This window comes from Amia ocellicauda, chromosome 2, assembly GCF_036373705.1.
Source record: "Amia ocellicauda isolate fAmiCal2 chromosome 2, fAmiCal2.hap1, whole genome shotgun sequence".
NCBI classification, from domain to species: Eukaryota; Metazoa; Chordata; class Actinopteri; order Amiiformes; family Amiidae; genus Amia; species Amia ocellicauda.
The window spans coordinates 1,174,656-1,202,106 of record NC_089851.1 but is presented as its reverse complement, the minus strand read 5'-3'; the positions used below and the strand labels follow the sequence as shown (position 1 = coordinate 1,202,106).

The 27,451-nt window shown below is 50.8% G+C and overlaps 1 protein-coding gene across 2 annotated transcripts; it reads left to right on the top strand.

The window, feature by feature from the left end:
* Positions 1-3,438: 3,438 nt before the first annotated feature.
* On the top strand, positions 3,439-26,380 carry rhpn1 (rhophilin, Rho GTPase binding protein 1). 2 transcript variants are annotated; one of them, XM_066716145.1, is made up of 15 exons: positions 3,439-3,815; positions 8,753-8,868; positions 13,858-13,986; positions 15,198-15,273; positions 15,529-15,606; positions 16,547-16,671; positions 17,468-17,634; positions 17,981-18,168; positions 18,255-18,411; positions 18,711-18,830; positions 19,068-19,262; positions 19,479-19,555; positions 19,953-20,099; positions 20,554-20,712; positions 21,007-26,380. In XM_066716145.1, exons 1-15 carry the CDS (start codon positions 3,744-3,746, stop codon positions 21,214-21,216), a joined length of 2,016 nt encoding a protein of 671 aa, XP_066572242.1. In that variant the 5' UTR covers positions 3,439-3,743; the 3' UTR covers positions 21,217-26,380. The 2 variants fall into 2 exon arrangements, with proteins under 2 accessions (XP_066572242.1, XP_066572241.1); XM_066716144.1 differs by having other exon boundaries at positions 3,439-3,869.
* Positions 26,381-27,451: the final 1,071 nt, after the last annotated feature.

The window sequence follows — 27,451 nt, the reverse complement described above, 5'->3', positions numbered from 1 at the left end:
CAACACTATTCTCAAATCTTCTTTGTCAGAAGCCCAAATTTAAACCAATTACACCCTCACACAATGTTGCCAGGACAGAAGTTGTCGGCTGGGTTTTGGGAATAGCATGTCCTGGTTCAGATCTATGTGATGAGTACAGCGCTCCTTGCTCCTTGCATTGCTTGTGTTGCTGTTTAATCTTAAAACAATACTGTCATTGTTATTGTTATTATATTTCTCCACAGAACGTCGTGGAGGAGAAGAGCCGTCTCTGCCCAGCTACATGTGAAACTCTTCTCCTGTCTGGTTCCCAAGGGACACATTGGGATGAAGGAGGAGAGGCACCGAGCCCTGAGTCACGCTGTACTGACAGTCAGGATGATTCGTGCCCTGTTCCAGCGATTGGCAGCACCCCCTCAGACAGTGGCATACCCGAGCTTGTAGAGGAAAGACAGAAAATAGAGTCTGTCGATAGTGAGCACAGTCCGGTGGCACCGGCGTTACAGAGCGCGGGCGTTTTCACAGTGGAAGGAGTCAGAGTTAATCCGACGTTTACACGTGATTGTTTTACCCCAAATCAAAAAAGGGCAGAAACAGGTCAACTAAAGACGGGTAACGAGCAGGGCGCCAAGACGGGTAATGAGCGGGGTGCCGAGACTGGTAACAAGCGGGGCGTCAAGACAGGTATCGAGCGGGGAAACCAGATGAGTAACGAACGGGGTGACAACATTACTATTGAAAGACCCCTAGGAAGAAAGGTTTCGCAAGAGCAAAGCATGCGTTTCAACGATGGGCGATTGATGAACTATGACCATCAGAACATCGTGGCCCTGCAGGACGACCCCGTGGTGAGGGAGTCGGCTGGTTTCCTCTACGAGAAGCATCCGTTTGAATCAACTCTTCTGGGTTTGCAGGGCGGGGAGCTGAGGGTAATCAAGGGCAACCGGACGCGTCTCACGAAAGACAGCCGCCTGGTCCTGGTCGGGCACGGCTCCAAGAGCGGTGACGGCATCGTCAGGCACAAGGGGCACGCGGCCGAGGAGATCGTGATCGTGGGCCGCATGGATATCCCAGACGGCAGAGTGAAGGCGCTCAGCCTGGTGGGCTGTGAGCTGGGGAAGGATGTCTCCTTTTCCACCACGCTGCTGCGGGCGCTGAGAGCCTACTGCATCGAGACCACACTGCACCTGCGCACCGTGGCGCTGTCCGTCAGCCGCTCCGGGGAGGTGATCACCAGGGAGGGTGCGGCCGGTGGATTTGTCTGGAAGCACAGGGACGCCAGTAAGAAAGTCATGGCAGAGCTGGACGGGCAGGGGCAGGTGGTGATGAGGACGCCGCAGCCAAGCCAGAGGGCGCAGGTGGTCTTAGACTACAAGGGCAGCGTTCTTCTGGATCCCGTTTGTCCAGAAAACCCACAGAAATTTGTCCCTGAAGAATATCGTGAGCAACATACTGATTGTATAGAGGCCCTTGCGTGGGCCATCTTCTGTAGAAAGGACAATATAGAACGTGCCCCAGTCTATCCACTAGATCAAAATCATACGTATGTGTGGCTGGACAATTATCAATGTCCAAACCAAAATCATATTCGACAACGAGAGTGCAGAAGATTTCAGGAACACATTTAGAAATCAAAACAGTGCTGTACGTTATGTTGGCTTGGTAAATGGATTAAACAGAGGCAGCTTTTATCATTTCTGTTGGGAAACTTTTGAAATCCAAGCCTGTAATAATCAATGTGAGAGGTGGGGTCATTACTTCATGACCGCAGTTTTCGTCGAATCAGTCAGAAACTTCCGAACTTTCCCACTTTTCCTTATGAGTGTAGGAGCCTGTGGAGCACTGCTACCAGCAGATCAACAGACAATTAGTACATTATTTATGGAGAAGCATCTGATGGCAAGTGGAGGCTCGTGGGTTGATAAACCTAGAAGGGGGTTTTATGGATGCAGTTTACATGGAGTTATACAGGCCTCAAGGGCTCAGAAAAATAATCTCAAGGAGGTTCTGAATTTTGAGGAGGAAGTGTTCAAACATACAAAACAAATAGTAAGAGACAACGGAGGCATTACATTTCTTAATACATTACATCTTTTGCAAAATAATCAAGTTATTGATCAAACAGAACTCAATAAATATACAGCATTATTAAAACAATCAAATGAATGCACATCTTCACAAACAAAGTGAAAGAGTTTACCAGTATTATATGAGCGAATACTATACTAGCACAGTTACTCTTATAATCTCAATGGGCAACAATGGGGAAAAGGGGGAAACATCAAAACACATATCCATATTTGTCTTGAAAAAATGTACTTTGTGAGAAGAAAGTGAAACAACTGGGGCTGGAGAAGCTTAAAACCACGATTAAGTGTGTAACTGCTGTTAGTGTGTTACTCCTGTAAGTCCCTCTTATTGTCAGCGACGCAGACACTTTTACTCCATAATAAAGTAATAACAATGAAACAAGCCAGCGCGTGTGTTTGGTTTTGTTTAATGACATGAAGGGTCTTTCCTTCTTCCGGGGCGATGGTGATACTAGTAATGGCCGGAATACTTTGAGAGGCGTATAAAATCAAGTCCTACACTGGGAGGAGGGAGTGCGCCCCCTGCTGTTGACGGGTGGAGTCACTGCTTTGAGCTGCTGTCCTGCCTGGAGTTCAGGTAGAGGCAACATCACCTGAGGAGCAGCTGCAGTGAAGAGCAGTGGAGTTTTCACCCGTGAGAGCGGGGATGGGGGCAGTGGACCGAGTGGGGGGGGGTCCCATTTGGCCCCCCCCCCCTCAGCCTGGGGCCCCAGGTAATTGCCTAGGATGCCTACCCCCTTGTAGCCCCATACAGTAGCCTCCAAATGTACCTTTATTGAAGTGTATTTTCAATAATGATAAGATTTAAATATACAATTTATTATATGTATTACATTTCGTAATAAAGTACATTTGTTAGGAAATTACATATACATTTTTTAACAGAAGTAAGATCGATGAGTTATTCATGCCTATAATAACTAATATAATAGCCAAGGGAGATCAAATAGCTGCACATCAGGGGGTAAAGTGTAATAGTAGATCATCAAAGCTTTGATATTCCTATTATTGATACAAAATAAATGAAATCCTGGAAACGTTGCGTCCAACTGCATGGACACGGTTTCAGCGCTCTCGGGAGCACGGTTTATACTCACCCAAGATGGCGGCCTGAGATGGCGGTCAGCTGCGCGGTGGGGCGGGGAAACGGCCCGGCAGCGCAGCGCTGTGGGGGGCGAAACTTCCACAGAGCCCCGACACTCTGGCTCCGCCCCCGGGACCCGCCGCTGGGCCATTCTGGGCTCTCATTGGTTAGAGTCCACGCCAGTTATCAGAGTCTGGTCTGTAATTGGTTGTTTGGTCCCCTAACCCCGCCTCGACTCGTCCCCGGCGCTGAGGGAGCTGCGGGCGCAGAGAGCAGCGGCGAGTCGGCGGACTGGGGCTGCGGGCGGACAGGCGCTGCGCACGGGCTGCACACGGGCTGCACACGGGTCGCTCCCCCTCCGGCCGCTGGCGCCATCACTCGGCTGTTTCTCACTGAGGACGAGCTGTGGGGATTAAACTCCAGAGAAGCAGCAGCTCCCGGGCAGGCTGTGGCTCTGACGTCCGGCGGATCGACCCGCAGACTCCTGACCTGTCGGCGCGCATCCCGCACTTGCGGCTTGACTGCGGGATTGACGCGCAGCGGCGCTTCCTCTGTGCGGGAGATGCGCTGAGCGGGACGGACTGGCCGCGATGTCGGACGCTTCGGACGAGGAGACCCTCTCGCCGCCCCAGGACCGCGGCTCCGGCGGCAGCGCACGCAAGGTAGCTAGCGGGGACAGTGCGGACCCAGCGGCAGCGGCCCCAGCGACGGATAGGGTCAGCGAAGCGACTGTGTCCACCTGAGACACACACACACACTGGGGACATGGTAGCAAACACATACACACACACATACATAAACCCATACATACACAGACACACACACACACATACATAGACAGACACGCACACACACACACACACACACACATACATACATAGACAGACGCACATACATACACAGACACACACATACATAGACAGACACGCACACACACACACACATACATAGACAGACACGCACACACACACACACATACATACATAGACAGACACGCACACACACATACATAGACAGACACGCACACACACATACATACACAGACACACACACACACACATACATACACAGACACGCACACACACATACATAGACAGACACGCACACACACATACATAGACAGACACGCACACACACACACACATACATACATAGACAGACGCACATACATACACAGACACACACATACATAGACAGACACGCACACACACACACACACACATACATACACAGACACACACACACACACACACACATACATACACAGACACACACACACACACACACATACATACACAGACAGACACACATACATAGACAGACACGCACACACACATACATACACAGACACACACACACACACATACATACACAGACACGCACACACACATACATAGACAGACACGCACACACACATACATACACATACATACACACACTCACACAGTAAGGACTGAGGGTTCGCAGCGACACTGTCCTCAGTACAGAGGAGCACTTGTTACTTATAACACTGGAGAGAAGAGAGGGGACGGGGGTCTTGGTATTCATACGCAACCTCTTAGAAAGACTCATTTCCCCAGATTGAGCCAAAGGAGATTAATAGATTACTGACCGCGATCATCCTGTGTCTTTGTTTCATTTTAATTCACGCAGAGGAGAAATAAGCTTGTCCTTCTAAAGCTTTAACAATGAAATCAAGGGTAGTCAATCAAAACACTTGTTGCGTTTTAATGAATCGATCCGTTTATAAGTATTGTAATTATTGTAGAAGCTTGTGAAATCTATTGAACAGGGACTGGGCAGCAGGGCTGAGCACGGCAGTGCGGTGTGCTTCATTGACCTGTGCCGTGGCTGTCATCAGATGAACCTCAGTGCTCTTGTGTAAAGATGAGCACATGGGAGTTCACGCAGGGATTTGCTGTGAAACTTCAGTGGAGGCAGCAGGTGCCCTGCTCCGCAGAGCCACCCGGCCAGGCCTGCTCAGAGGGGCACACCGTGCCAAGCGCCCAGGAAACAGGACGTGTGCGTGTATCTATATGCGTGTTTGTCGTGCAGCCCCCGTTTCTTGTTGTGGTTGTTTTCCCGACGGACACGCTCACCGAGCTGCACCCTGTCCTGTCCCGTCCTGTCCTGTCCCATCGGCGCTGCGCTGGAGGTGTTGCGGGTCCGAGCGCAGGCAGCAGGGTGTCTCATTCATCAGTGGGTCGCCGGGGCTCCTGACTGTCTCAGGGGACACACTGTCCAGCTCTGACTGACTGACTGATGGATCAAAATGAGCTGTAGCGGTTTGAGCCCTGCTGGTTGACGGATTGGTATCAAGTGTTTCAGAGAGTTTTTAACAGCCTTCGTTATAATCATCATGATCGAAAAATGGCGGACTTTCCCATCGCTCTGCATGTGATTGTTTTTGATGTGCTCTGGGGTGAAACAGCTCGGCTCTGCAGGACTGGACGCCGGTGCTGGACCCCGGTGCCTGGCCGAGTGTGATCAGTGCAGGCTGGGCACCGTGGCCGGTAATCCCTGGTTGGAGGGTGTCCAGGGTCTGTAATCCACACAGGCACACAGCGGATTAGCGGGTTGTGGTCCTAAAACCATCAGCAACCGGCTGAACCCAGACCAGGACGAAAAGAGCTTTAATCTGCCGCATTCACAGCGCATGTCTAACGATACTCGGTGCAAATGTACTTCTGTATGCAGTTCCCTGCCTGTCTGCCTGCATGTAGACCTAACCATGTGTATAATTACCTATCTTGCTTTTTTGTGTACTCTTTGTGTGCTCTCTGCCCTCTTACACACACACTCACACACACACACACACATTACAGATATCTTTCTATGTTGCACTGGACAATATCAAACATAATATACAGCAATTAGGTCAAATAGTTGTTTTTTATACCAATTAGTTGTCTTTGGTTTCACAGGGATTCTAGGACAGTCTTTTGCAGTCATGGCTGAATTAGTGCTAATGAGATGACAGGCCAGAGAGCATTAGCTCAGGCGAGCATTAGAGCAGGCGAGGTGTCACAGTGGAAGTGGGATCTGAGGGCTGGACTGTGGCTGCAGGGCCCATGAGAAGCCAGACATTAAGAACATAAGAACATTAGAAAGTGTCCAATCGAGAGGAGGCCATTCGCCCCATCGTGCTCGTTAGGTATCCATTAATAACTAAGTGATCCAAGGATCCTATCCAGTCTGTTTTTGAATGTTCCCAAATTGTCTCTTCAGCCACATCGCTGGGGAGTTTGTGACGCCTCTCTGTGTGAAGAAGTGTCTCCTGTTTTCTGTCTTGAATGCCTTGAAGCCCAATTTCCATTTGTGTCCCGGGTGCGTGTGTCCCTGCTGATCTGGAAAAGCTCCTCTGGTTTGATGTGGTCGATGCCTTTCATGATTTTGAAGACTTGGATCAAGTCCCCACGTAGTCTCCTCTGTTCCAGGGTGAAAAGGTTCAGGTCCTCAGTCTCTCAGTAGGACATTCCCTTCAGACCTGGAATAAGTCTGGTTGCTCTCCTCTGAACTGCCTCTAGAGCAGCGATTTGAGGTTCCTGTGAAAACTGGGGCAATATTGCATCTCCACATGTGCAGCAGGCAGGTCGGTTCAGCCCAAAAGCCAACAGGTTAGGAGTCGCCCAATGCTGCACTCGATTGATTGATTGCTTGACTGATTTTGTCTTTAAAGTGAAGTGTGAAATATTGTAGAGGTAACACATCCTTTCTGCTGTGATACAGGACTGTTATTTGAACCTTTGGCAGATGCCTCTCATGAAAATCTTAGACGATTTGCAAGACCACAATATTTATTATACAACATGATAAGCACAACACTATACAACATGCACTATTATACTGTGCACCATGCATTCTAACATCCTTTCAAATGTATATTAATGTGCTTTTTCATTGTCAGTGTTAATTAGTCACTCAATTAATTAACAGTAAGCTGCCCTGTATAAGGGCAACTTAGTTTGCACAAGAAACATTCATCAAAACATTATGAAATACAGTAATCGGTTATTAGAGCCAGCAGGATTGGCCTCCTGATTGGCCCAGTCCTGGCAGGCACAGTGAGGGCCCTTCTGGTTGGCCCTGTTACATGTCTTTCCCGCTGCTGTGCAGTGATCTGGTGAAAGACAATGGCAGATTAATTGGTGTATAGGTGACTGCCACTCCTGAGTCGGGGTCGGGGAGCTCACGTTCACTGCGATTAGGCAATTGTTTTCTTCTTCCATTTTCTCCTTGCAAACCGTGTCTAATGAAACTGAGCGTCGTCTGCATGAAACAAATCATTGGACTGTTTGAGTCCAGATACTGAAGAGAAGGGTTGCTTTTCAGGAGGGATGATCCCCAGATGTTTATTTAATTTGCCTTCAGTGTTTTTTCAGTCCTGCTTTTCAGGGTTCACTGGAGTATAGAAGTTACTCTGGTTCAATGACCTTCCAGCCGGTCCAGAGACAGCCGGCGCTCAGCCTGTGTGTTGTAATTGAGAACTATGGTTAATGAATACAGACATCATGGGAGAACTCTGGTTTGGTCCAGTCTGAAACTACAGTTTGATGTTGGTGCGGTGATGTGCAACAGTTTAAACTCACTGGTTCCTCAGATAGGAGCACTTCCTGGGTGTACGGTTCAGTTTCTCATTCTGATTTGAACTTGAATGATCATAGTAATCATTGTTATCAATCAACTTAGATATGAATGTACACCAAACAAGCATGTAAACTTCCTTATGTTCTTAACCAGTACAGTTCTGTGTGGCCCAGCTTTCAGCACCTTTTGGAGTTAATAGTGTGTGCTGAGTCACTGTGCTGAGTCACCCAGGCTGCTGGAAATCCACCCCGATGATGGTTCTGTCCGGGTCTGACTGGGCCGTCTCTGTGCTGCAGTGACTCACGGGCCTGTATGGAGCAACATGCTGGGTCTTGGCCAGCCAAGCAGCCGGTGTTTTCACACGGCCAGATCCTGGAAGGACTCTTCCCAGGGCATGGTGCATCAGAGCAAATAAACAAGCCGGTCACCACGGCTCTGGGGGCAGTTCGGTGCAGGCTCCTCGCTCTGCCCGGTTCTTCTGTGCCAGGGCAGCGCAGGCACGAGCTGGCAGGGGTACAGGAGGAGATGTCCACATGCTTCACGGTGGAACAGTGCCATCATTGCAGGCTTCCCGCACTTACCACTGACACATTTAACCAAATTTCTGAATCACACTTATTTCTGGTCCACAATCCTCTTCCGTCGCTTTGTTGTAACTTCCTATTTGTTTTAAAAACTTTCCTGTTTCACTTTCCTTTTCAACCTTTTTTTTCATTTTTTGATTTCCTTTCCCTGGGTTTTTATTACGATGCTGACTGTATATAGGCTACTGGCTTCGAAGACTTGAGTGTGAGTCTCCGGGACGCACATATGTAATAAACTCAATTTTGTTTTTGTTTCTAGGACAAAATTAAGGCCAATTCGAGGAAGTTCCAATCTTTATATTATAATTGTATCTAGTCTTCCAGTAATAATACCAATAGGTTTCTGCTTAATGACCTTAAAGCAACAGCGGTCACAGTGATAAAGATGGGCGGGCTGCCGGATCTGACCTTGCTGTGCTCTCCCGCAGGGATGCGACCCCTTGGCCCAGACGCAGCGCAGCAAGCTGCAGCACCGGCGCGCCCGCATTAACCAGCAGATCAACAAGGAGATGAGGATGAGGGCCGGTGCCGAAAACCTCTTCCGGTAAGGCCGGGATGGCGGCGGCGGCACAGGGTCCAAAACCAACCTTGGCGGGCTGCTCGGGGCCGTAGGATTTGTTCTCGTCCAGCTGAGCTCAGTTCTTATTAGGTTCAGCTATCTTGGCAAACAGATCCACAGAGAGAGGCCCCGAGATGCACACGCACACCGCACACATGCACACGCCACACAGCCAACTAAACAACATATAAAACTATCACATTGTCAGGTGGCTGAACCCTCTGCAGCCCGTTTCTGAAAGGCGCCAACTGTCAGGGCCTCGCAGGAAAGTGTCCCAGGTTGCCAAAGCTTGATTTCTTTTTTCCTGTGTGTTTGAGGGCTGTCCAACTGCTGTAGTTTCCTTCTTTTCAAGTGTCCTTTTCAAAAGTATAAGGATATGTGCAGTATTTGAATATGTAGAAATGTAGCCGACGGCACAGGCAGTGTTTTGGGTTTGAAGGCTAACATACATGCATTTTCGCATCTCTTGATCTGTTTTGATTCCGTTTCTAAATTTGATCCGAAGCGCTGGTGGCTCTGTTTACTTTTAATGAGCTACAGTGCTCAACACGGCAAACTCCTGAGCTAGCCCTTACAGTGCTCAACACTCTGGGCCCCTGTTTAAACCCTGTGGGAAGGCCGTGTGCCGGAGAGGAGGGAATCTCACAGCCCGGTGCCGGTGAGCTCTTTGTGCAGAACTTCCCTGCCTTGGTTCTTTGTTTCCTGTCTCTCTGGCCATGAGGGGCACGCGTTGCAGGCCGTCTCTGTGCCACAGCTGCCCGGTGAGCACATAACTGACACTGCTTTCCACTTCTTATCTTTCACCAAAAAGTGGAAGAACATAAAAACTACTGATATTTTTGGAAACGGAAATAATGTTAAAATATAAACATATATCTCTGTTGAATGTCCCAGCGTGGGCGCCGCCGGGAGCAGCAGGCGATCATGAGCGGCCCATCTGCTGTGGGAGAGATTACAGGCAGGGGGGGAGCCCTGCAGCCGCCTCTCCCGAGCTTGGTCTCTCTCTTGCTCTACCTTTCTGTGAAGGCTGCCTCCCTCCTGTCCCTCCCTGGGGGGCTGTAGGGCCGGGGGTTAACCTAGCTTACAAAACCCTGCTGAATTTGAGTCTGATATCATTTAATTTTACATTGTCACGTTAAAAAGTAATTAAAAAGTAAAATGATGAGTTCTGTTAGTAGCTCAGTTATGTAGTTGTTATTCTTAATAATTACTTAATTAGTGATTAAGTAATTAGCTACCATTCCCTCTTTCTGTCTGTCCTTCCATCTCCTCTTTCCTCTCTCCTCTTCTCCATTCCCTCTCTCACTCTGAGTTCCCCCGCTCGTATTGTGACATGTTTGTGCCTGCTCCTGGTTGTGCTCTGTGTTAATCGAAGGACTTGGATTGCCCGTAAATCGGCAGGACCAGTGTGACCCCTCGGGGCCAGATCTGAGGACCCCCGGTGTGCTGTAATCCCCCTGGCCAAACTGTTTGCCTTGCACTGTAGAGTGCAGTTGTCCCTGGGGTGTAATACAGCCCCACTCCAGAGCTGCACCCCTGCATTGCACTGGAGAAGGGAACGGGCCGGGTCGACACACACACAGTGTCTCGGGGAGCGTTTGGCCCCTCTTGCTTGTTTGGATTAAATTTGAGCTGATCCTGAGACTCGTGCAGTGTCACCTGCAGGGCTGAGATCTCACTCCAGCGCCACGAGCGTCTGTCCCGGTAGAGCCCTGCGACCTCAGTCAGCCTCTCAGATTTACTCCTCTGGCTGTTGGCTGCTGATCACTGGCCCTCGCTTCTACCACCGTGGGACTGTCCTCCCAGGGCCTGGAGTTTAAAGTGCTGTTCACACAGAGGGGAGGCAGCCTGCAGACCTCGGACCTCCGCCCCCGACCATAACAAAAACACAGTCCACAGTTTTATATGAGCAGCACGGGATGGTCGGCTGTGCCGGGAGCCTGGCGCTGTTTGTGTTTCATCACCGGATTCCCACAGCTCATCCAGGGCACCTCCCTTTCTAATTGTGCCAGGAATCCCTTTGCTTGGGGGAGTTTTATTTGTATTACTTAGTTTAATGAGTTTATTGGGTCCTCCCATCACCCAGCGGCCTGACTCAGCTCCCTGCCCTGTGGACTGCTGGCCTTATTCTGGGCTCCTAGGACAGCCATCTTATTCTTGTCCTGTTTGAGCTGCACTTTATGGAGTGACTTCTTTTCCGCCTTTGTCCCCTTCAGGCTGTTTTACATTCGAGAAGTCCTCACACTGTTTCAAAGCCACATGTGCATTGAAAGGACTCAACCCCGTTCCCTCGACATGCCAGTAGTCTGTCCTCCTGTTCTGGTCCAAAAGAGGAGGCGAGTTTCCTGTCCGATCTGGGCTGCAAAGCACATTGAGACCTTGATGCCCAACCACACACACACACAATATTTCTGTTATTCAGTACTGTCTTGTGTGTTTAAAGTCTTGGCGTTACACGGTACACGTTACTTTTGACAGAGAGATGTGACTGTGAGAGAATAACCACAGGAGCAGTGAGGTGGAGTCGGCAATCTCTCGCCCAGACTCCTTCCTCTGTGTGGTTTCAGTCTCTAGTATGAGCTGCGCGTCTCTATGGAGGCAATACGAGCCCTCGGTTTGGGCCACTACACTGTGGAGATGGGGATGCCCCCCCACCCCAGGCCACCGCGGTGCAGCTCAGCTCAGGGGTGACTCACTGCTGCCGGGCTCAGATACAAAGCCCTTATCAGTCTCCCATCGGGCAACACCATTGTGTGGCAGCGCCGGGGGACACAAAGCAGAGAGTGAGAGCGTGTGTGAGAGAGAGAGTGGGAGCATGTGTGAATCAGCGTGTGTGTCGTTGTGTCAGGGTGTGAGTGAGTGGAGTTGCTGTGAGTGTGTGTGTGTGTGTCGGTGTGCGAGTGAGTGGCGGTGCTGTGAGTGTGTGTGTGTGTCAGTGTGCGAGTGTGTGGCGGTGCTGTGAGTGTGTGTGTGTGTCAGTGTGCGAGTGCGTGGCGGTGCTGTGAGTGTGTGTGTGTGTCAGTGTGCGAGTGCGTGGCGGTGCTGTGAGTGTGTGTGTGTGTCAGTGTGCGAGTGCGTGGCGGTGCTGTGAGTGTGTGTGTGTGTCAGTGTGCGAGTGCGTGGCGGTGCTGTGAGTATGTGTGTCAGTGTGTGAGTGTGTGGCGGTGCTGTGAGTGTGTGTGTCAGTGTGCGAGTGCGTGGCGGTGCTGTGAGTGTGTGTGTCAGTGTGTGAGTGCGTGGCGGTGCTGTGAGTGTGTGTGTGTGTCAGTGTGCGAGTGCGTGGCGGTGCTGTGAGTATGTGTGTCAGTGTGTGAGTGTGGCGGTGCTGTGAGTGTGTGTGTCAGTGTGCGAGTGAGTGGTGGTGCTGTGGGGGCGTGTGTGTGTGTGTGTCAGTGTGCGAGTGAGTGCCGATGCTGTGACTCAGCTGGGCCCTGGGACTTTGTGCCCGGCTCATTGTCATGCAAACGGCTTCTGCTACAGATCCTCAGTCTTTCAACAGGCTCAGGAATTTGACCCCCACCGGTCATTGTGCTTCTGGTTATTCATCAGATTGATCTTGTATATATATGTAATAGTGTGAGTTGGGGGTGCAGTTGGGTCAGGAGGCTGTTGCTGTTGGTGACAGCCTTCAGGTCCCAGCCATGCAGTAGCCGTGTGTGAGTGCGGTGCTGAAGAGCCCCGTTCTCCCTGCACTTTCAATGGCAGCGCCAAGATGACGCTCAGCTCTCAGTAACGCGTCTAAACCTCATTACACACTCATGGACACAGTGACTATAGTAAGGAAAGTACTCTTTGAAGAAACAAAACGGATGAGAAACGAACTGGCTTGTGAATCATCATTCCTTGAATTACGTGCACGGGCTGCTGAACAGTTTCCGAGAGCGTGAGCGGATTGTCCTGTCGGTCAGGATTCACTGTCGGGCGACACATTTCGAAGTTGAAAGAACGACGATTGTGTATCAGTTTCACAAAGATATCCACAGTCAATTTGAAACTACAGTGAGAGGTTTTAAATTCATGGCAGGTACACTTGGACCCGGCTTTTGCTTTCTCTCTGAGCAGGCGTGTGGTATCGGGTGGAAACTGCCTGCAGTTCGCTTTGTGTCTTAAACGGGGGGCCTCATTAAGTGACAGGAGCAGAGATGCTTCGTAGCGCACACCATACAGCTGGACGAGCCGCTACACCGCCGGATTAATGTTTCATAGCTGCGGGGCCGTGTGGGAACCTGATCTTCCTCTTTCACCTTCTCTCCTGCACACTGTGAGCCCGCGCTTCTGCCAACCGGCTGTCGATTCGGTGCCAGGGAGTCCCACGCCTGCCTCGGTGGCCTGGCCTCAGTCACGTTTATTCAAGTGGATCTAATGTGTTCCGAGACCACTAAGCCGTTAATCAATGTGCTACATAAATCACAAGCTCTTAATTGAAGAGGGGGCTGGATGTGTCTGTGTTCACCAAGCGGCGTGGCTCAGACCGATGGGGTGCTTATATCGAGAGCGCCGTCATCCACAGACACGGCACTGTGTCGCCCCTGATTCACTGCCAGGGGCGTCCAAACGTGAGGAACAGTGCGACGGAGAGAGAAAGCTGGCAGTCCCTCTTGTGGCCGTGGCTCTCAAGGCTGGGTTGGAGTCGTATGCCTGCGGTGAGGGTGAATGTGTGGACACATTAAACTGGAGGAGCAATCCCTCTCCCCTGCTGCCGATATACAGGTTATGTTTCCCAATAGGTGATCCTGAGATTAAGAGAGTTTGTCACCAGTCTGTTAGTAGCACAGTGCAGCGGGTACGCCAGCTGAGAGAAAGGCTGTGGTGTGTGCCAAGGACCATTGAGAGCATTCACACACGCACACACAACTCTGAGTGAAATGCATCGCTGAACACATCTGAACACAACCCTTGCAGGTCTCTGGTTTCTTGGTACCGGTAAGTGTGAGACGGGACGGGCTGTAACTGCTGTCCTCTCTCCCCTGCCAGGGCCACCACCAACCACAAGGTGAAGGAGACGGTGGCTCTGGAGCTCAGCTTCGTCAACTCCAACTTGCAGCTGCTGAAGGAGGAGCTGGAGGAGCTCAACAGCTCCATGGAGGTCTACCAGAACGAGAGGTGAGCCCAGCTACACAACAACACAACGCAGAATAGCTGCACCGAAACGGCGTACAATAGAGGCTTTGGTACGGCTACACAGTGCAGCTCACAATAACACACTGCCCAGCTCCCCAGGGGGGGCCTCCTGAGGTGAGATAGTTAAGGATGCTCAGCACAACATGAAACACTGAAGAACAAAACTACAGCAGCACAATAACCCCCACACAGCGACACAGCTCCCAGTGTGCCCTGTGGCGTCTCTCCCTCTCGTGTAGCCCATATGAAATGGCAGCTGCTCTGCGTGACTTTGTTAAGCTAGAGAAGCCCCCCCGTGTGACACTGAGAGGTAATCTGTGGATTTACCCCGCCTGACCCGGCAGCTCTGCGTCTGTGGCCGCCCCATGAAGGGCCTCTTTCACAGGGCGCTGCGCTCTGAGCGCCAGGGGCTCATTAAGAGACGGCCTGATCTCGTTTCCACACTAATCTCAGCTCTACTGGGCTCTAATGAGGGGCCTGCGGGGGCCCAGACAGGAGCGTCGCTTTTGTCTTCTGTTTGCACTCTCTGCCCCCCCATAATTTAATTATGTGTTTGTTGATCTAATAACAAGGGGGTTGTGTTTGTTTTCAAGAATGTACCATAATGACTGTCAGTAGTTATGATTTGGGATTTGGCAGGGACTCTGTGGCAGTGTGTGCAGTTGTGTGTTTGTGTGTGGTTGAGTGTGTGGGGGCGTGCAGTTCAGGTGTGTGTGTTGTGCGCGCAGTTGTGAGTGTGTGTTCTTGTGTGTGCTTGCAGTTGTGTGTGGTTCTGTGTGGTTGTGTGTGTGCAGTTGTTGTGGTTGTGTGTGTGCAGGTGAGAGCGAGAGAGTGTACTTCTAAGTATTTCTAAATTTCTAAATCAAATTCCAACAACATGGTTGTATTTATGTATACGTTGTCACCAGACCTACTTCTACTACTTAATAATAATAATAATAATATTATTATTAATAATAATATTATATATGGTTACGATGGTTACTACAGTAGTGCCTGACCCGAGCAGCTGGAGTGGTAAACGTGTGGCGCTTAAAGCTGTCCCCACTGTCACGGACCCTGTGACCGATGTCCACTGGCACTGAGCTCTGGGCGTCTGTTCCAGTCCTGGGCGCTGGCACTGACTGAGCCGCTGCGCTGTTCATCACGTGGGTTTTGCCGTTGACATCCTCCTCTCGTTTGTTTGGCTGCAGTGAATCCATCAACGTGCCCATGATCCCCCTGGGCCTGAAGGAGACAAAGGAAGTGGACCTCTCGCTGCCTCTCAAGGTGAGGGTGGGAGCCATGGGGGGTGGGGGAGGGGTTTCGGATTGGTGTTTTTTGGGGCGACAAAGGAAAGGAAGGGTCCCCAGACCTCCCTGGGTTTGCCCACTGCGCCTCACGCCTGCTGTGACGTGGGCACGCAGCCGATTGCACACCTGCTGGCTGTACCTGTGTGTGCGCCTGCGAACCACACTCCACAGCCCGGACTCCTGGTCAGGCTCTGTGTGCCATGCCTCAGTCCCCTTGTCCCTGTCTCCCCAGGACTTCATCTGTGAGCACTACGGGGAGGACGGCTCGCTGTACGAGGTGGAGATCAAGGAGCTGATGGACCTCCGCCAGGTGAGAGAGGCCAGATGCTCAATCACTGTCATTTATTTCTGTTTCTTTCTGCCAGAATCCAGTGTAGCGGCAGCAGAGTGGGAACAGTGAGGCTCAAACCCACCGGCTCCCCGGGGACGCTGTCCAAGCCCTTTGGGTTAAACACGGGTGTTGTGCTCAGCTGAATGGGGTTTTGGTTTTCTCAGCTTGTGTTCATTATCTGATGACGCTGCCACCTGGTGGAGCAGATCTCTCCCCGCAGAGCTGGCGAGCCAACGGCAGAATCACCTGACTGCTCTCGTATTCTCTCTTAATCTCTTTCCTGGAAATGTCCTCTCCATCCCCCTGGGATCACGAGGAGCTAGATGCATGAAGCTGTCAGGTGTCCTGATTTGACCTGGAGACATGGCTGGAGCCACGGCTCCTTTTCTTTGGCGTCCAGGACTGTGTCCCCTGTGTGCTGGGGCTGTTGGACTGTGGCCCGCGGGTGTGTTTTAGAGCTGCAGTGAATTGGAGAGACAAGAAGCAGCCGTGTGGCAGCTGTGTGCAGGAGGAGTCTGCCCAAGCTGCCGGTGTCTCAGACCCTGAGGGTCATATAAGGCCAAGCGGCAGGTCAGGGGTCACTAAGAGAGGAGAAACAGATCTTAACCCCTTCATCACCACGCTGGGATAATCCCTTTCTCACACACTGGACTAATCCCCTCAGTCTTTAGGGACCATAGAGCCGTTTGAAATTAAGTGTTTATGTGTGTAGTATATGTAGTACATTTTTATTCTTCCTGCGCTGAGCTGTTTTCACACCAAGTGAACATCTCTCCTGTTGTCCATACAGACCCCCTCTCTGTCTGTGTTGTCTCTGGGTGATATGCGCTGTTACGTAGAAAAAACTATTAACAGAAACATGGACATGTCCCTCAAACAAACGCGGTGTAATCTGTGTGTCTGCTCTGCGTGCTGACAGGCCATGCGCACGCCCAGCCGGAGTGAGGCGGGCCTGGAGCTGCTGATGGAGTACTACAACCAGCTCTACTTCCTGGATCATCGCTTCTTCCCCCCCAACAAGAACCTGGGCGTGTATTTCCACTGGTAAGCCTGCTTTAAGGGCCGCTGGTTCACGGTAGTTCACACGAGCCATTAGAGCTTCCCAAGCCAGAGAAATGCAGAGAAGCTGTTCCTTATCACCGAGGCCGTGTGTCCTGCGCGATTCCCCTTATCAATTCTAGGGGCAGATTGTGCAAACACAGGGCCCCGCTTATCAGCAGTGCACAGCCCAGCGCACAAAGAATGCTTCAGTCTGAACCGAGCGAAGACACAGAGCAGCGATTGTGAGACGCAGCCCCCGACATCTCCTGATACCAGGAGTTCAAACAGGATTCATACAAACCCCTTTCCACCCGCCACTCGGTGAGCTATAAAAATGCTTGATTCTCTTTGTCTCGCCAGTCTAGTCTTTAGTGACAGCCGGTCTAGGATAAAAATAAATAGTTTTTTCTTGCATACAAAGTACCTATTTAACAATAAACTCAATTACTTACAAGTAAAGAGGCTTCTCAGTATCAATCGATCAAATTGTATTCGTTATCCCTGCGCCAGGGGTTGTCACAGGACGCTTTCACAGATTTAAGATGGACAAGGACAATTGCTTATTTAAACCTGAGGCTGTTCCGATTGCAGGAGAGGTCTTGCATGCCCGCCATTGTAGCACAAGCAAAGCTCTGTGTAACTGCCATGTAACTGCCCTCTAATTGAAAACCTACATTGCTTGCCCACACACCAGTCACTGTGGGGGCAAGCAATGCAGAGCAGGCTGTCTTTCTGCTCAGTGTGATCTCTGCGCCCTCCCAAGTGGCCCCTGTGAGAGCCCTCCTCCTGTGCTCCTCAGGTACGACTCTCTGACGGGCGTGCCCTCCTGCCAGCGCGCCCTGGCGTTCGAGAAGGGCAGCGTGCTGTTCAACATCGGGGCGCTGTACACCCAGATTGGGGCGCGCCAGGACCGCTCCACGGCACAGGGCATTGAGAGCGCCATCGACGCCTTCCAGAGGGCTGCAGGTACGAGCCTGCAGAGCTCACACTGCACAGATCACAGCACAGATCACAGCACAGATCACAGCACAGATCACAGCACAGATCACAGCACAGATCACAGCACAGATCACAGCACAGCACAGCACAGCACAGCACAGCACAGCACAGCACAGCACCCAGACAGTGTCCACAGGGGGACGATGCCTTCAAGATTACAAACCACTGTCCTGAAAAACAAACAAATGAAGAAAGATGTAAATAATTGAATGAAGAAACACCAGTCTGTGCTCTCTCTCTCTCTCACTGTGCCTCATTTCTTTCTTCTGTTCTTTTTGCACTCTCCTCATGCCTCTCGCTGCCGGGTTACCAGGTGCCTTCAACTACCTGAAGGAGAACTTCTCCAATGCGCCCAGCCTGGACATGAGCTCGGCCTCGCTGCACATGCTGGTGCGCCTGATGGTGGCACAGGTGCAGGAGTGTGTGTTCGAGCGGGTGCTGCTGCAGCAGGGGAGGCCCGAGCTAGTGGCAGACCTGCGGGTGGCACAGGAGGCTGCCAGGGTGAGTGTAGTGTTCGGTGGTGTGCGCGTTCTGAGAGAGTCCCGCGGGTGTGGCTGGCTGCTCAGCGGCTGTGTTGTGGTTGTCAGGTGGCGGACGTGTACGCGCTGGTGTTGCAGACCATGACCCAGCCGCTGGTGAAGGACTACGTGCCGCTGTCCTGGGCCACCATGGTGCAGGTCAAGTCCGAGCACTTCAAAGCCCTGTCCCACTACTACGCCGCTGTGGCTCTGTGCGACCTTGACGGTGAGTGAGCCGCGGCCCCTAAGGGAGGGGAATGCAAGGTAGCTGATATGATGTAGTTTTTTTTCTTATGGGGTATTAGTCATAATAATATTAGTTCTTTCTTTCCTTCCATAGCAGAAGGCCCTTACCCAGGCACAACTTATTATTCACGACATGTTGACATTTTGATTCACTGCTCTCCTGTCCGTCTCTGTCACTGTCTTCGTCTGTCTCCGTCACTGTGCGTCACTGTCCGTCACTGTGCCTTTGTCTCTGTCTGTCTCTGTCTGTCATTGTGCATCACTGTGCGTCCCCCACAGTGCTGCCAGCGGAGGGGGACGAGGACAGTGAGAAGGCGCTGTTGCATTTCCATGTCACGCCGCCGGAGGGTCCGTCGCTCACCGTGGTGCTGCGCGATGACGAGGAGAGACGCAAGCTGGGTGAGTGGGGCGGGGCGGCCTTGGCTCCATGGCGTTTTGGAGGCTGGTGGTGATTAGATATTCCAAGATGAGGATCTGAGGTGGGGGGATGAAGGAGCCGGTACACAGCCTCTCTCTGAGCTGCACCTCGCACACCCCAGTAAAAAGCAAGAGTTTCACGGAGGCCGAATTAGATGCCTCACATGACCAGTCCACAGCTTCTTTTATATATGCGTGTGTGTGTGTGTGTGCGTGCAGGTAAGGCTCACTTGAAGAGGGCCGTGATCCAGCACGAGGAGGCCATGCGCATCCACGGCCTGTGCAAGATCCTGCGCAAGATGGACATCCTGCAGGAGGTGCTGTCCTTCACCCACCGGCGCTCGCTGGACCACTACTCCACCATCGACCGCGAGGACGACTTCTTCAGCATCTGCGATGTGCCCGACGTCCTGCGTGAGTCCCGGTGAAGGCAGAGGGAGATGTGGGGGGTGGGAGGGGCAGGCACGGAACTCTGGGGAAGGAAGAAAGGACAACTTACTAGCTTCCCTGAACCTGGCTGCCAAGGCTCGGCTCAGTGTGAGACAATGCAGATCCAGCTCTCTGACCCCTGCTGTCATGTGACTGCTGCCTCACGGGACTGTCATGTCTCTTCCTCCTCCTGTTTTTCAGCCAAGACTCAACAGAAGCCAGAAATCAAAACCCCAAACTTCTCGAAAGTGAGAGTAACAGACATCTTCCACAGGCTGGTGAGTGACCCCCCCCACCCGGATCATATTAGGATGAACACAATTGAAAGCACCAGAATCGCTCGTGTGGCCCAGTGACCCCAAATGTTGACCAGCAGTGCCATTTCATAATCAGTGCAGGAAGTGAGGTCAAACCCTTAAAGACGCTGTTCCGCTGTGTGGGGTTGTCTCAGCGGCCCCTGTCCGTTAACTGTCCGCTCTGGTCTGCGTCATGTCTGTTCTTAGCTGTAGAACGACGTCGAGCTCCAGGGCTGTGAGCCGCAATATTAGAAGGAGCTAAACGTGTGACAACATCGCGATTCAAATGTGACATTGCCAGGAAGACATGATAGGTACACGAAGAAGTCATTTAGGAGCTGCTGTTTTTAAAAAGGTCTGTGTGTGTCTGTCTCTCCAGGGCCCTCTGTCTGTGTTCTCGGCAAAGAACCGCTGGAGCGCCCAGCGGCAGGTCCGTCTGGCCAGGCGAGAGGGCGGCTTCGGCCTGACGCTGCGTGGGGATTCGCCAGTGCTCATTGCCGGGGTGGTGCCTGGGGGCTGCGCTGCGGTAACAGAGCCCATCACTGTAGAGCAGATACTGCACCACACTGATTCACACACACACACACACATTCACTCACACTCACACACACATACTAACACACTCACACCGCACCACACTGACTCATACACACTCACTCACACACACACTCACACAGAGCCAGTGCTCTCACACACTGAGAACACAGGGGCCAAGGGCCAGCGCTCTCACACACTGACTCACACACTCACACCAATTCCCACTTTGTTCGCTGTCTCTCTGCTTATTTCCCTGCCGTTTCTGTATCCCTGGGAACAGCTGCCCACAGTGGCAATTGTCATATGCTGATCATTTGTGCCCTGTGTGGCCCCCGTGTTCTCAGTGTGTGAGAGCGCTGGCCCCTGTGTTCTCAGTGTGTGAGAGCGCTGGCCCCTGGCCCCCATGTTCTCAGTGTGTGAGAACGCTGGCTCTGTCGTTCCAGGAGGCCGGCCTGCGGGAGGGCGATTACATTGTGTCTGTGGAAGGCAAGGACTGCAAGTGGGCCAAACACGCCGAGGTGGTGCAGGTGCTGAAGGGCATGGGCGAGGCGGGCGTGGCCCTTAGCGTCATCACCCTGCTCACCCCAGAGCAGCCGGGCCAGGTGAGCATCGCCAGAGAGAGAGCCTCCTGAACAGAACTCACTGCACATTCACATTTGAGCCGAGCACTGCGAGACCCTGAATGCTCTCAGGTCCCTTCTTGAGTAACACAGCAGAGACGCATTCGAGGCATTACTGCGAATCCCCGACTCGAGCTCAGCGTAAGAGAGGACACAAAGACAACAACCGTAAAGTACACCACTGACAAAATGGTTCATCCAGCACACAGGGCTCTCATGCTCATTACAGCTCTCTCTCTCTCTCTCTCTCTCCTCCTCCTCTCCCCCTGTGTGCAGACAGAGAGGCGGTCGGGGCTGCTGCCCTCCGGTGGAGACAAGGAGAACGCGCGGCTGCGGCCCCACGGTACAGCGGGATGCGGCTCTGCCTCCGGCTCCCTGCTCACCTGGAACCGCAAGAAGAGCGGCGGCCCTCCTGGTGGCAAGAGGGCTAGCGGCACCTTCAGCCTGTCCTTCGGCAACTCCAGAGACAGCGAGGCCATGTACTGAGAAAGAGACGGGGGGAAAGAGAGAGAGAGAGAGAGAGAGAGAGAGAGAGAGAGAGAGAGAGAGAGAGAGAGAGAGACGGGGGGAGAGAGAGAGACTGGGGGAGAGACACGAAGGACACCTGGGGGAGAGAGAGAAGGGCAAAAAGACACAGCCTGGAAAAGCATGCATCTCTTTCTGAGAGAGAGGAAGAGCAGCAGGAGAAGAGCCTTCGAGAATGGATCACTGTTTCAGCTGCATCTGAGAGGCACTGTCGATAAAACAAACAATATTTATTACACTGAATTGCTGGACAACAGTCCTTGCATGGCCAGGGTGTGAACCCTTTACCCGACTCGGCTCTCCTCAGAGCACTGCATCACTGTGGCCCCCGCACACGCCACTCTGAGAGCAGTGTCTGAGCCAAGGCCGTGCTGCAGCACTGGGAATCTGAAATGTGGGGACTGTTTTCTCTCTCTCTCTCTCACGGAGGGACTGGGGCGCCGCACAGCTGGCAGACCGGCAGTGCGGACTCCTGATTCTTTCTGTACTGGTGAAATACCTGTGTGTGAGGTGGTGTATCCTGCTGTTCAGGGAAGCCCTGTTTCTTCATGGCTGTGTTCAAAGTCATGGAGGTGAGGAGAAGAGAACCTGGTGAGATCAGACCAGGCTGCACTGTGCTCACTGGGAAGAGTGCTGCGGGCGCCACAGTGCATCTGCCTTCAGAGTGGGCTGTGGAGTGATGTCCTGTGGGTCACAGGACTCGGGTCTTTATCTGTGTGAGCGGTGAGCCCTTCGGGGGGCAATCGGTTGTGCACAAGAAGGACTTAGAACATAAGACAGTGTCCAATCGAGAGGAGGCCATTCGCCCCATCGTGCTCGTTTGGTGTCCATTAATAACTAAGTGATCCAAGGATCCTATCCAGTCTGTTTTTGAATGTTCCCAAATTGTCTCTTCAGCCACATCGCTGGGGAGTTTGTTCAGATTGTGACGCCTCTCTGTGTGAAGAAGTGTCTCCTGTCTTTTGAAGACTTGGATCAAGTCCCCACGTAGTCTCCTCTGTTCCAGGGTGAAAAGGTTCAGGTCCTCAGTCTCTCAGTAGGACATTCCCTTCAGACCTGGAATAAGTCTGGTTGCTCTCCTCTGAACTGCCTCTAGAGCAGCGATATCTTTCTTGAATTGTGGAGCCCAGAACTGTCCACAGTATCCAGATGAGACTGGTATCTCTATGCTGTCCACCGTCCTCAGCATGTTGCACCCCGGGATTCTGTTTCTCAGCAGACGCCCTTATCCACAACACTCTGAGGATTTCTGTGGCTTTTCTCTGTTGAAAAGTCTGTGGTGGATTTATTGGGTTTTACTTTGAACGGCACGTCCTGTCCAGCAACACGCAGCAGGTGGAGCCTAGACAACATCAAGCCTGACCCACCGGCGCAGCGCATTACAGCTCTCCTCCGCCCAACACTGTCCAGCCTCTCTCAAGTCAGGAGACCCCTTCACGATGTTTGTCCTGTCCTGGACGTGTCTCTAAATCCTGAGATGTTCTGAATCTGTACAGAAGTTTTGTTTGTGTTTGTAAATAAATGCATAGGCTACAGTAAGGACTCTTGGTGCCTGTGATCCCTGGACCGAGCACTGCAGATCCCCTCAGAAACGCACCACACAGGGCTACGATACACACAGCATCAGTGTATGTGTATCTATCAGTGCAGAGATGGAGGTAAACAAATTGCTTTGGAGGCAAAAGACTAGGGCCCAACAGATATCCCGGAGCACCGATATTATCGGCCGATATTGGCCTTTTACAGAGATGTCTGTATCGGCACATATTCCACCGATAATGCACCGATGTATTCTCTCAAACTATTGGCTAAATATCCTTCGTTAGACTGCAGACAATAAATACACATTTATTTGGTTTTACATTCGTGATTATAATTATTTAATTTTATTTTTGAACAGTTGTGCTTTAGTTTGCGCTGGAAGCTGCGACTCCACAGTGACTGCGGTGAAACGAACACCCCCACTGAGACACAGGGCTCATAAACCAGTACACGTGAGTTTCACTGCCTCATGACCAATAGAACGTGTTTCTGAAGGCTGTGCTGCATCCGAGTGTCCATGGTTTTCATTGTTTATTCTCGTCAGGACTGAAGATTACCCTATACTATGGCATAGAGGCACATTTTTACTGAAATGTTAATTAAATCGCTTTTCAAAATTCACAATAGGAATTTGAATAAAGAAAAACAGTAAATGTTTGCTGAAGATTTTGACTGGATATCAGCAAACAAAATATCTCCAAATGACAGGCCAGATCAGATCACAGTAAATATCTAAATAAAATTAGTGAAAAATGCACCTCAGACAATGTTGGATAAACCTGAAACTGTACATTATATTTGTAAAACTATTTCAAATCCTACATTGTGTTTTGGCTGTGATTCGTATTGCAATACATTTAACATACGTATGAAATAAGTTACACTTTCGGGGCATTTTTAAATACATGTTTTAAACCAAAGCAGCTGTGCTGTGCTGCCTGTGAGCGGCAGTGTGGTGCGCTGAGCAGGGCTGTGGACGCCTGTGAAACGCCAAGCCAGACCAGCTCTTAACACTGTGTCAGTGTTTGCTCTATTGTATAGAACATGTACATTTGTGTGTGAAATTGCTGAAATAGCTTGTTCTTTGGTCTGATGTATAGAAATGCACATTCTATTTTTCCTTTATTCTAATTTATTTATTTTTACAATGTTTGATTTGTGGTTGTTAGTTATGATGAAAATTAATGTTACGTTTATTATGTAAAATGTAAAAATCCTGCCTTCAGTGCATATTTGACCCAGTTTCTCTCTGACAGGGAGAGATTTGAGGGATCCAAAATGTCTGTTGTGCATTCTAACCAAAAAAAAAGTAAATATCGGCAGATATATCAGTAATTGGGACATTTAGCTTCCTAATTATCGGTGTCGCACCCAAAAAAGCTATATCAGTCGGGCTCTACAAAAAAACCTTCCAAACGGTTAACAGTGACTGATGGACGCCGTCCTTGTGTGAGTTACTGTCCGTGCAGATCTCAGCTCGCGTCCCAGAGCAGCGTGTGCTGCTGCCACCGCCCAGCAGATGGGGCTCCAACACCTCAGATGTCGCCGACGGCCCCCAGTGAACACGGTAGATATTTGCGAACTGGGGAAGAACACGCTGGGAAATTAGAAAACAAACATATTCTACACATTGCATATTTGTCAGCGTGAGTCCTTTTTGGGGTCGTATATTATACGCAGGGATGATGACTATATCTGTGGAATGGTTGTATATAAGTGGCTCAGTCTATTAAACAGGGCCTTGTCTCTTGTCTTCACACAGAGTTCACAGCCATGAGAGAGAGAGAGAAACACATTCAATTATATTTCGCTCACAGATCCAGGCCAGACGCCTTTATCCAGGGATGACCTGCGCGGTTGACACGGCTGCCTGCGCTGTGCAGCTGCTGAGAGCAGGACTCGTCTGTGTGTGAAAGTTACGAGTGTGGCAGATGAAAGTTGCCTGGCTCAGGCGTCTGCTAAACGATGATGATGATGATGATGATGATTATTGATAATAATGTATATTTAAATATGCCTCAGGCATGAGATTGCATTTATGTACATACAGTACAGATACAGTTTACTGAAACGCATTCTGATATATTTTGAAGTCTATTTCGTAACATCTGCAATGTATGTGTTCCCAGTGTTTCATACTGCAACACTGGCGGGGGTGGGGGGGTGTATGTTGTTTTATGTTTATTTTCACACTCGCAAACACTTAGTGTACTAGATATGCACACACACAATCCCATCATGTTTATTACAGCAATAGGATATTTAGTGCTCTTCCTCTGGGTCCCTGTGCTGGGTTCCTGGTGCTCAGGGCCGCTGTCCCGTGGGAGCTGCTGGGGGCCGCAGGGCGGTCGCTGAGGGCCTTGGCTCCACTCGGCAAGCCCTGACCTGCCCGGCACACAAACCACAATTACAGCAGCACAGCAGCCTCCTGACTCCAACACAGGCTTCATTTAACATGCTGACACACTCCGGTACACACTCCAGTACACACACTGACACACACACACAGCCTCCTAACACCATATGCTGTGTATCTACCTGTTTGTGTCTCTGCTCCAGGTGTTTAATGCACCCACACACCTCTGACACTCGCCTGTTTGCTCATTGACACACGGCGCTGTTGACTCGAGCTCAATGAGGCTTGCGTGTGTTTGTACTGCTGTTGAACACGGGCTTATTGCACGGGTGAGAGCGTTCTCACCTCACGGGGGGGGATCTGCAGTGCAAGTGTATGAGATGTTGTGTGTATGAGTCAGTGTGAGAGTGAGACTGTTTGAGTGTGTGTGAGTGGTTGCATATGTTAGAGATCTTACCTATTTGAGAGAGACAGTGTGTGTATCAGTGTGTTTAACTGTGTGTGTCTGTGTACAGCTTGTGTGTGTGTGTGTGTATCAGTGTGTCTAGCCTGCCTGTGTGCATCAGTGTGTGTGTACCTGTGTATCAGCGTGTGTACTTGTGTGTGAGAGAGAGAAAAGCAAAGACACACGAAGTGGAAGGGAGGGAAGAGTGGGGAGGGAGAGAGGAAGGAAAAGATGAAAGACAGACGGCAAGGGAAAGGCTGAAGAGAAGAATAGAAACAAGTCCTCTGGGAGAGAGCGAGAGAGTGGCTCTGACCCTGTCATCACACATTACCTGATAATTACCTCCACAGCCTGTCGCTTTATTAATCGAATTAATACACATCGAGCAAACTGCTGACGAGCACTGACCTGCTAATTGATTTGTTATTTTTGTTGTGGTTAATTAAGTGAACGAGGGAGTGTGTGTCACTGTGCGGTTTATTGTGTGTGAGTGCAACAGTCTGCGTGAGTCTGTTTGTGTGTGTCTGTGTCTGTCTGTATGTATATATGTGTGTGTGTGTGTGTATATGTGTGTGTTGGTGTACAACAGTCTACATGGGACCTGTTCTGTTTGCATTTGTGTTGTATGAGGGTGGAGGGTGGGGAGTCCTATATAAATATATGTATTTCCTGTACTGTTTAAATGTTACATTGTTTGTTACATATATATATATATATTTCTGATAATGCTTTGACAATACCAATGTACAACTGTCATGCCAATAAAGCAATTTGAATTTGAATTTGAATTTGAGAGAGAGAGAGAGAGAGAGAGAGAGTAGACTGTTCCAGGACCCACCCTCTGGCTCCCTCTCCCTCCTCCACCCTGAGCTGCTCCTGGGACCCATATCTCTGCTCTCGGAAGAGCCCATGTGATGAGGTTCTCTGGAGGCCCGTTATTACCCCCCAGCCCGAGGGAGCAACGCAGAGGAGAGCAGCATGGAGGGATGGGAGGAAAGAAAGAAGAAAGCAGACAGACAGAAGGAGTGAGAGGGAGGTGTGGCTGACTGGCAGAGCCTGTAGAATGAGTGGAGAGGAGAGAGGGATGGAGGGAGGGAGGGAGTTGGGGGTGAGGGGTGAGGGGCAGGGGTGACTCGTGTTTTCACATCCACTGCGTTGTCAGGGTGGCAGAGTGCTGTGGCCTGACAGCTGTGACACGACCTGCCTTATTCCTCATGTCCCCTGCTCTGTCCTTACCTGAGGGAGGGAGGGAGGGATGAGGAAGAGGGGGGTGAGGGAGGGGAAGGAGGGTGCAATGGTCCCACGGTGCTTTGTCCTCGTCTCTCCTCTGGTCAAAAGGCTCTGTCCTCGTCTCTCCTCTGGCCATGTGCCTCTATCCTCATTAGTGTACACAGTGTTGCTGCCCTCCTCTGTACTTGACAATATGGCTGAATGACCAGGGGTCCCCTGTCTGACCACTACTGACCACCCTGCTGTCCAGCTGCAGCAGTTCAGGTTCCACGCACCTCCGTCTTGGTTCACACTGAGTTTGGACTCTGCTCAAGGGCACAGAATAGCAGACAATACGCAGGCTGGAAACCCATCGGCCGGGCTTCTACAAACGATGCACCGACAAGGGCAATTTATTGGATTTATTTAATCCTTGTTTAATTTATATCTGAATGTATTTTCTTCCCTTCCTTGTGTTTATGTGATACAGTGAGGGAAAAAAGTATTTGATCCCCTGCTGATTTTGTACGTTTGCCCACTAACAAAGACATGATCAGTCTATAATTTTAATGGTAATTGTATTTTAACAGTGAGAGACAGAATAACAACAAAAAAATCCAGAAAAACGCATTTCAAAAAAGTTA